The sequence below is a fragment of the Larus michahellis genome, chromosome Z (assembly GCF_964199755.1).
Source record: "Larus michahellis chromosome Z, bLarMic1.1, whole genome shotgun sequence".
Classification (NCBI taxonomy): Eukaryota; Metazoa; Chordata; class Aves; order Charadriiformes; family Laridae; genus Larus; species Larus michahellis.
In genome coordinates this window covers 71,161,161-71,171,894 of record NC_133930.1, presented here as the reverse complement: position 1 = coordinate 71,171,894, position 10,734 = coordinate 71,161,161, and the positions used below count along the sequence as shown (strand labels likewise).

The 10,734-nt window shown below is 43.2% G+C and overlaps 1 protein-coding gene across 1 annotated transcript in view; it reads right to left on the bottom strand.

Moving 5' to 3' along the window:
* Window positions 1-5,373: 5,373 nt before the first annotated feature.
* DGKQ (diacylglycerol kinase theta) overlaps window positions 5,374-10,734 on the bottom strand; it is a 93,238-nt gene continuing 87,877 nt past the window's right edge. Inside the window, exons 20-23 of the mRNA XM_074569598.1 lie at window positions 9,948-10,094; window positions 8,209-8,320; window positions 7,233-7,385; window positions 5,374-6,085 (exon numbers count right to left, since the gene is read on the bottom strand). Of these exons, the coding sequence (XP_074425699.1) occupies window positions 5,987-6,085; window positions 7,233-7,385; window positions 8,209-8,320; window positions 9,948-10,094 (511 nt within the window). The 3' untranslated portion in view covers window positions 5,374-5,986. The remainder of the gene's footprint in view (window positions 6,086-7,232; window positions 7,386-8,208; window positions 8,321-9,947; window positions 10,095-10,734) is intronic.

The window sequence follows — 10,734 nt, the reverse complement described above, 5'->3', positions numbered from 1 at the left end:
ACAACACTTGTATCAGCAGAAATTCTGTCCTACAAGTCCATGGCTGAAAAGTCAGAATCCACATTTAAATCTTGCCAAAGGGACATAACCAGGAACCTAAACCAGAAGGCAACTATTTCATTAATTGTCATGGGAAGCAGAAACAATGCTTCCAAAACACAGAAAGAGCGCACTGTTTCAGCCAACACGTATGGGTTTACAATCAATAGTCACTGTCCTGTAAACATTGAAACTGCTGGTCTCACTGCGCGTTAAGATTAGTAATTTGCATTCATTTCACTGTATTCTACACATACAATGGCTACACTGTTAAAAAAAATTACATTAAATAGCAAAAGGAATGAAGGCTTTGAGCTGGATCTCTCCTACTAAGCCAAGTGTCAAATCAGTAAACGCTGACACTATAAATAAAGCTTTACCATTACTTCTACGCATTGTAACATCTGTCTAATAAACCTACATCTTAGAATAGCAGCCAATTTGTAATTGTTAGAAAATACATGTGAACTTTCAGTCAGTCAGCTATAAATACATGCTGCGATGGTAGGCAGACACCATCTCTTATCCCCAAGCAGGCTTTCAAGAACGCAGTATTATAGATGGATGGGGAAAAAGGAACGCTGCAGTCAGAGAAACTCAGCAGCTGCATTCTACAACAAACTTGTTTTCATTGTTACCTGAAAGTGCATCTTTGTATCTGTAGAATCATCCCCATTATTTACAAAAAAGTACAAACATTGCAATTTTGCCACACTCTAAGCCTATCTAACCTGCATTTTCTGTTAAGTGCAAAAAGTATTATATGAAGTGATACATGCCCTGGCGCATACAAGATCAAGGCCTGGAAACAAGGCAACGCTGTCACCCTGAGTCCAAGCCAGTTCAGTAGATGCCGAGTCTTTGCTGCACAGATGTTAAATGGCTGAAGTAAGCAGAAATTAATGGCCAGTCTAAGCCCGAGAGCCAGAGTGGCGTTTTAGAGCAGGGTCTCTGTTCCACCGCTCTCCGCACAGATTCACCGCCACCGACTGGTGCCTTTGTTACCAGTTTCAGTACAAAGCTGGGCCCAAAGGCCAGGGAGGCAGCCCAGCACAAGAGGAAAACGCACAGATACTATGAAGGTTGTACGGAGGAGGTGAGAGGGGCAGGCGGAAAGAACATCTACTGCCAGGTCTCTGGAGCGCACAGCTCCAACGCTCCCCCAGTTCCAGTGCTGGAGTACGGACCGGCGCCTGTGCAGCACGGGGCACAGTACATTATAAAACACCTAGGCAGCTAAACCTGTTGTGTCTTCAACATTAAGTCCTTTTCCAGCATCTCAACAGCTCCTCGTACCTTCTCCTCCCACAAAATGAGGCTTCATTCGATGACACCTTTATGTACCAACAGACTGCTGTAAAGTAATGTGCATGCGTAAATGCTTAGTGATTCCAAAGAGCTGATATTCATAGTAAGTACGTTACTTCCTCTTTGAATAAATGCTATCTGTACAACACTTTTAAGAGGGTAACTATGAAGATTAATGGACAATTCTATCTAACAGCTCATTTAGTTTTGTTCCTTATTCAAGTCTTGCAGTGGACTGTGCTACAGCTTCTTCTAGTTTTTAGAATGCTGCAATAGCCATTGCCATTGATTTTAGACACACAGAGACTCGATGAAAATCCAGAAAGCGCAAGAAGAGCTCAAACTGTACACGCGCAGAGACTCTAAACACAGTTGTGCTTTCACTATATTGCCATCGTGTCTTGTCAGAAAGCACATGTCCATCAGGAGCATGTGCTGGGAACCTCAGTGGGACCAGTAAGAAAGCAAGCTCTGCCTTCTGTCCAAAACTGGTGAGAGAAAGATCCAGAAATGAGCGCTATCCAAATGATATAACACAGCAAAAGCTGTACAAGTAGGCACTGTGAAAGGAAATATAGTAAGGCCTATTTTTAAAAGGGGGTGTGTGTATGTATGCATACACATACACACACACATGTATACACATATATAAACAAACAAATCATTTTGGCAAAATAACACTGTTTCATTTAAAAATCAACACAATGAAAACATCAGCAATTTAAACGGTACAAATCAAGTGTAAAAGCCATGGGGAAAAAGCAGCAACTTTTCTGAAGTAGCACCTGTATCTCAGGGACGAGCTTTTGAATTTCGGTTCCCCTACCCTAATTCAAGACAGAGGTAATGTGTTCACCCATCGAAATGGATTTTAATCAACTGACCACCTTCTCTTGCCTGCAGTAGCGGGGTATTTGAAATGCACTGTGATTTTCAGGACCCTTCTTCTCCCCCACGCTGGCAAAGCCTAGCTGGACGCCAGCAAAAGCAAAAGGTCAGGAGCGCGTAGCTCAGCAGGAGGGATGCTGGCTGTGCTGTCCTGCTGGTGCCTGCCACGGGCCACAGGCACGGCAAAAAGGCAGGGGCGTGGAGAGAGGATGGAGGAGTGCGCTGAGGAGAGCAACGAGCCTGCATCTCCTCCCTGTCTATGGATTACGGTTCCTGGCCCTGTGTCCCTGATGTTGACGAACAGCTGTCTCGAAAGAACCCAGCCTCTTCCCCAACACTTTTGTTATTGCATTATTTAAAGCACTTGTCCGTGAGAGCACTAGGTTCTCACACAATGTTACTTGAAGACTCAGTGCTGAGAACAATTTTTCTGCCCGCTATCATGTAAGTTACACTGCATCATTTTGTTCAACGTAAAGGCTAAGTTAAAATGTTTTATATTCACTGCAGAGTTATCTCCTCTCTTCAAGGAAGTCTTACATACTATGGAAGAAAACACTAGGCCTTCTCAGATACTCTGTGTAATGAAAATCTCGGAAAAAAAACCCAAAACATCTTGATATACTGGCCTTTACAGTACCTGAAACTGCAACATCTTAATAGAGGGGTTAAACAGTAAGTTTCTCCTTTTAAAAGCTTTACAGGAGCTTCCCTATCTCAGCTGTCCAGGAATCTATTTTGTCTCCAAACACACTGAGCCTCATTATATGATGCACAGAGACCTTAAATGCCAAGTGTGTTTTACTTAAGGTACGTTTTCATTCCAGTGTGGCACTCACCGGCTCAAACAACACATGGGAGCTGGTTTCTGGAAGAAAAGAAAAGGAGAAAGAAAAAAGAAAACTCAAAGTCTTCCTGTCCTCCACCAGGATCCCCTCTGGCAGCTGCAAGGAGAACACATTCACATTTCTGCGTCGCCTTGCTTCCACAAAGCTACCCCGAGACAGGCTCCTGCACTGCTTCAGGGATGAAAAATCCCCATGGAAGGATATGCCACAGCAAGGGGCCCTCTGATTACAAATACTGGGACCCGAGCTTCATGTTGTTTCAGATAACAGATACTAAATAAGCAACAGGGACTGCCAGCCAAGCCACTAACAAGCCAAGAACATGAAACACTGTCAGCTGCATGCTGCAGGATTATATATGTCTGTAGCAACAGCCAGACAGGTTTATTTACTTGGGCTGCAGAAGATGGTCAGCACCAGCAAGCTTAAAGCTTACGCATGGTTTCTGTAACAAAAGGTAAAGTTTTCCTCTCTGTTACTGAGTCAGCAATTGGAAAGACGACCTTGCATTCTTTCTGCTGCCCTGAGGACACAAAGCAGTTTCTCTGGCGTTCTCGACAATTAAAAGCAGCAATCTATTTCAGATTTGCTCTCTAATTTGTGAGCTTCATCCTGAGAGGGCATAACTTGAAATACAACACTTTACCCTTCTTACTTCTAGTGCTGGTGGCAGGACACCAGAAGAGCTCCGTGTGACCCTTCACACCCAGGTTCTGAAGCAGAGACAACCCTGTGTTTAAGGATCAGGAGACGAGGATTTTAGCTACCTCCTTCACGGCATGAGTTCACTTTGCTTGTTGAATAAAAAGAGAAGCTGTAGTCCATGTGATGGTACCTCAAGAACACCCCTAAAATTAAGTTAACAATTTAATTAATAGCAGGCCTCACTGAAAACAGGAGTCAGTCCTCCAAATGCATCCGTACCACAACACTAGGAACAGAAGGAATCACTGGACAGGAAGGAGAGGCTGCAGGCAGCTGCCATTTTTGCATAGCTGTTTTGTCTGTTTATAGCGTTAGCTGTATCATTCTGTTGCTCTAGATGACTGTCCTGTAGCACCCACTTTCACACCCTCATCTGCACCGTGACTGGAAAGTAGAAAGCACAGGTAATGATGTTGCTGAAGCTGGCACAGTGCCTCAAGTACAGACTTATCAAGAAGACCCAGCATGAACTGCCTCAGCACATACTGGGCTCCAACAAAAAACAGCTTTTGCGTATTTCAAAGCTACACTGAAGTCCCCTGAAGCAGCTGGAGGTGTTTTTGTATAGACACACTGGCAAGCTGCCACTTGAGTGATGAATTCATGCCATCCATAGCTGAATCAGTTACTACCGTGCAATAGAGGACACGTAAGCCCGCTGGCCAGCGAAGGGACTCAGAGGGCCCCTTGAGTATGATGCTGACCTGAAGTGAAAGGTTCACTCACTCGAGGACCACGGCGACATGAGGCCAGCAGAGATTTGAGTAAAGACTAACACGACTACGACTACAGACAGCAGATATATGTAGCGTATGACAGGACCAGCATGTCTGCTCTAGCGCCAGTCTCTAAAAGGAAGCTATAAAAGAAGTACTGGATACCCACTTCTTCAGGAGATGGCTAAGCACAGAGAGGTGATCTTGGTCTCACAGGAGCTGACAGAAGACCAGCCTCTGAAGAGCTCGTCCAAGTGAGAAAAGACAGTCACTGTGTGTCCCTGGGCCCACACCTGATACAACATCCACCAAGGACTTGAGCAGGCCGACCAGGTGAGTTTTCATGACAACTATTGCACTCCCAGCCATCTGAAGCCTACCAGATGTTATGTGCACACTATACAGGCTTCAATACCTCCTACAGCTCCTCAGCAAGGCTACACTGGACTTCAGTTCAGCTCTAATGTATGACTGAGCTAATTTACATAAGTGAACACTAAATCGTACTTCTTTTATCCTAATTAGTGGTAATTCTTTTAGTCTTTGAGCTTGCTGTTAAACATCAGTCCAACTGTGACAAATTAATGAAAACGAAACAGCACAAGTAAAGACAAGCAGAAATGTCTGGTGTCAAAGATAATGGTTTCAACGATAGAAAAAAAAAATGCATATAATAATAATACCACCTCAGGTATTCTTGTTCCTTTTTTACATTAGAGTGGTAGCTGCTGAAATTCAAACACCTTTTAAAACAGGCTTTGTCTGAATAATATAAGGGAAACTAAGCTGCAACTGAAAACTTGCTCCACAAGCTGTTTCCCCTTCATTCACACTGCCCAAATACTGAAGTAAACTCTCTGAAATATTTTGACTCAACTGTTCTAGTACTTTCTCTCTTCCCAGTGCACAGGGCTCCTTTTATAGAAATAATCTCTCCTGTGTTTTGTATTTTTCTCTTTACGGTAGTACTGTTTCAGCTGTGCTATTTGGACCGATCCAAGGAGTTCTCAGCAGCTCATGTCTCTGCCTTTTTTTGGTTGGGAGGCTACTGTGAGCATTCATTTAAAGGAACACATTTTCATTTTTGGAACAATGCACCAGAATTTATCTATGGAATGATTTTCTTTAAGAAAAAGCTGGGAGGAGGAGAAGAGTCTTTGTGAAGGTAGATGCAGAAATCTCAGCATCTTGGCATTTCTGTTTGGCATTTCTGTTTGGCCTCAGTTTCTATATACATGAAAAACGGCTTACGGAAAAGCAACCCGAAGCAAACATTTCAGATGAGACAAGTGGTACATAACAGTTATTTTTAACAATGAGGCACTATCTCTGAGAGATGAAGGAGAACCCAGTAATATCAAAATGTAATGAAAGGCACGCTCATAAGCAACCCTCTTCACTGGTTGTCTGCGCTCGATTTTACTGAACCGTCTTGGCATCTGCAGTAGGTGTGCTGCATCGCTTCGGAGCACGGGTCTCCACTTAGCGTCCTCCTTCAGAGGCTGACATACTATACACTCTCATTTCTTTCAGGCTTGCAGTTTTCTTCTGTTTCTGCTTGGATTTTTTCAACATATGGACCTGAAATGGGAAGTTTTAAGAGAAAGCGAGTATTAAAATATCTGTAGTCACCTATAAGCAGATCTAAAGCAACTAACTAATAAACAAGTAAAATGCTGGAACTGCAACAGAAAAACATCTAAATACACAACTACCTGAAGCGCCTATCCTTATAAAGCTATAGGATTAACTGCTTTTTTTACATAAACGTATACACACAGGTATGTATATGTATATAGATGTGTAAGGATATGTACATGTGTGCATGTATGTTCATGTACACACATACATATATAAACAGATAACACTATTTGTCACTAACCTGACAGAAAGATAGAAATACTTCTCACTGGAAGAACAAGTTAGGTTTCTTCTCTCTCTCTTTCTCCTTTTCCCCCTTTCCCTCAGGAAAAGAACAAAGCTTGACATATTCCAAAACATGTCAGGTCTGACCCTCTTTTTCACCCGTTTTTCCTCTGCAAAGAACCATTGTTCTGGCAGCCCTCCCGGTAGGGGTACATATTCTCTGAGACTGTCTGTAGCAACAAATTTCTGTGAGTTAACAGGGCATCCCTTAAGGTAGCAGGCAAACGTGTAGACTGGCGTGCACCAGAGTGTATTACTGCAAAATGTTTATTTCACAATTTCAATGTCAATAGAGAAGTTAAATTCTTAGGTAGCTGATGCTCTTTTCCTTCTACATATATACATTGAGATATCATGGAAAAACAGACACCGATTACTCCAAAGTCTCTTTTTCTCAGACCCTCCTCCTCCATTATTCAGTCTTCTCCGTTGCTGCTCTCTGACAGACCTTCCCTTCTCCAGCTCTGCCAGCAGACTGCATCCTACCTCACACACTGCAGTGCTACCACGGCCCTCACAACTGTGACCTGCGTCAGGGCAGAGAGATCTCAATACAGGGGAAAAAATTAAGTCACTAGGCTCAGGGACTATTTTTTTTTTTAAACACAAGCATCATCTCAGCCAATGGAGAAGGCCCTCAAGCCATCCTCTGTAGAAACTGCTACGTTTCCAACAGTTACCACACCGTGCCGACGAGCTCCTTTAAAGTTAAGCATCAGAACACAACAGAAAAGGAAGGTAATACGACAATATCCACTGGAGAAACAAAGTCAACTTGCTAAGACAAACCTACAGCCAGTACCTTTGGTCCTGCAGCAGAAATAATAATCTGGCCAGGGGCCTGAATCCAGGGTTCTCCATCAACTTGAACTGGAATTGGCTTTAGGAGTGTTACACGAAAATATGAGCCTTGGGCTATGCGGATTCCTGATCGAAAACCACCTTGGACTTGACCCTGGTAGGAAGTAAAAGCCAGGATATCAACCACCCCAATAAACAAGAAGCATAAATATTAGTTGCACATAAAACTCTGTGGATAGAATTTCATTCTCACCCAACAAAACAAATTTCAAGTAAAAGAACTGCCTAGGCAAAAGCTGCATGGGATGCCTTTACTGACACAGCATTAATTACTTAAGTTAATGCATGAAGAAGAGCTCAGATACCCCTCAGGCTGCCGGAGGCAAAATAACTGACACAGTGAAATCATTTGTACACTCAGCTTGGCCCAGGAGCGTGCACTCACAAAGGTCGTTTGCTTTTACTTCCCTGCTCCATAACGTAGAAAACACATACTCAAAACACCTGATTATACACACAGACTTCGGCATGTGTGAAACACAAAAGTCTAAAAGCGCTTTATCAGACAGGGAGAGAGTGTTTTGCCAAACTCAACTCCATATACATACCTACACTCAACTACATATACATACAGTCAACTACAACGAACAGCTCAGTGGTAACTGGAAAAAGTGAAGCAAGGTGAAGTTTGCTGCTACACGTTCTCTCGGGGAATGTGTACAGACACAAAACGTGGGGGTAAAAGCCTTAACAGAAGATCACAAAACCACAACATGGGTTTGTTAACATTTATATTCCAAAGCAACGGGTACACTCCTTTTTGCTTCTAACTTCACAAAAATTTTAAGGATCTCTAGCAAAGCACTTCTAATGCAATTTGTCTTCCTTAAAAGATGTACAATGCAAAACGGTAAAGTTGGCCAACACCAAAGATCGATGCATACTTTTCCTCTGTTCTTACTGGGATGGCAGCTTACCATGTGCATGACGCCAGTCACACCAACAACTTCCAGCAGGCCATCATCGATACGTGGTTTCTCGAAGCGGTTATCGCTCTCAGACCCCCAGAGATCGGCTCCGGACCCCCAGCTGCGTGGAGAGAACACCACAGTGACCACCTGCGGACCTGCCGTCTGCCACAGAGCACCCTGCCTGGTTCCCTGCCAGGGGCGGCTGGTCCGCCAGGCTTCAAAAGCCAGACACTTGTCTCAAAAGCCAGAGATGGCACAGCTTTCCTGCACTGCAAAAGCAGGGAGCACTTTCCTAAAATTTTTAAGGCTTCTAACCAGATCATTTAGGAGTGAAAGGAGCAGTGAAATAACTAGTTTCCATTTGAAAGAAAAAGGGCAGGTAAGACCAAAGTAGCTCCAAGAGTTTTAGTTTGCTGGGAAATAGAGGTTACAGCTACACTAACCCTTAACTTCCAAGACTTAAGAACTGAACATATATCTTACTGGTCTTGGCAATATTCAGGGAAGCTGCTGAAGAGAACCTAAAGCTAAAGCAAGCAGCAAGTTTTGACTCTTGCACCTGCCCAAACTCACTTGTATTTAAGCAGGTATTCCCGCACTTCAGCCCTCTGAAATGCTTCTGACAATTTAACACCGTGTTGCTTTTTGTGCAGTATTGACCCTCCTTCCTCAAATCGCTCGCTCCCTGTTTTAGTGCATTGACTGCTCAGTACTAATTATGATCTTTTCCTCTCCACAGTTCTCATGTGCAACGTATACCTGTGTGTATGGGCATGTGTACATACGTGTGTGTACATGTAAATATACATATTTGAATAAAAAGTTGAAACATTCTCAGACTAAAATGGAAAGAGACACAAGTAGTTTGAGATACGAGTGTACCTGAACAACAACAAAAAATAAAGTAGTATGACAGCACTAATTACCTGCTGGTTTTGTGCAAACAAAAAACCTGCCTCTATCAACAGCACATCTAAGCCAGATCTCCTGCGGATTTGCCTTCCTTTCTTCCACAGCAGCAACTCTAGCTCCCTGCAGGTGGCACAACCCCACAAAAGGTACCTGAATGGTGGGTCTTCCACAGCTGCCTGGGAAGCATCTCCCAGTCCACCCACACTGACCAGCTGGCTGTAGGACCTGGGCAGTGTCTGACAGTTGAGCCCCGGCTGGCCTTCCCTGCAGGAACCCCTTAGGCACCGTGTCTCCAGCATGCCAGAAAGGGCACGCAAGCTCATCATCTTTGATCCTTCTACTAGTCATGGTGAAATCTGGTGAACCGTTCAAACAGTTTGGGGGAGGGGTAAAATGGTAGCGGGCAGAAGCCACAGGCCTACAACCAAGCTGAAAAAACCATGTTTTGCTAGAAAACTGCTCCAGAAGTCTGAAGACCTTTGGTGAGGAAATCATTCCAAATTACTGTTAGGACACAGAAGAAATAGCAAATGTATGGGGGTTTGCATGAGGAAAACGAGACAGTACCATCTTTATGCAGAGTGAGATTGTGGGTTTCAAAGGAGCAGAAAAACTATGGCAAAATGGTACTAAGAGCTGGCTCCTCAGGTGCAGTTGCAAAGCCAGTGAGTCAGGCAATAATCAGAAATACCCACGAACAACCATCTATTAACCTAGACCTTTTATCATTTTATCTAACCGTTTAACGTTTGATGCTCAAATACCAAGGAGCATTTCCACACGCACAGCCAGACATGCATCCATCCACACAGGACCCCTTCTCTCCCTTTTACCTGGGTATATTAATAAAAATGAGTCCTTCTATGCTCGGTAACTCCACCTCATGCTGGTCCACTTGAAGCTTTATGTCTTTGTGAAGATTTCTAGTATGACTTATCTTCTGCAGCCCAACTTTCATGTAAACTCCTTTGTTGTGAAACCTGGGGGCAGACAAGCATCCTGTAACTAAAAGGTAAGGCCCAGCATATCACTCTTCCTCGTACGCACACCAGTATTGCCCTGAGTTTTTCAGTTAAAACCCTCTCTGCAGTCTCTTTCAGTCAAAACCCTTTACCGCAGAAACAAAGCATAAGTCATGAACTGCTACTTCATATACCTTTTACTTAAGGGATGATTTGTGCTCTTGAGGCACGCGGAGATCTGCAGAACATTCATACGGAAAAATCATCCCTTCTTAAAGCGCTGCCTGAATGCAACGCGCCTCTTGGAAAGGTAAACTTCTGGGCTGAAAAACTGTATTTTTAATTAAGACCTAGGGGTCTTCAAGAAGCATTTTAAAATGTTTTCTCATGCAGTGCGAGAATAATTAAGGTACAAAAACCTTTGCGAGTCTTTGCTTTACATTTGCTAATTAATTTGAAATATACTTAGCTGTAGAAACTTAAAACATGCTCAGTAGCGTTAACCTGTGACAGAGTTCTAACATCTCTATTTTTAAAGTAAAAAAAGATGAGGAAGATTTTATGGCATCCCTAGATGTGTCAAAGTATTTTAAGAATAACACAAACACATTTTAGTTAAACACACAGTATTTTCTTCTGCGGTAGAAACCTTTAGATA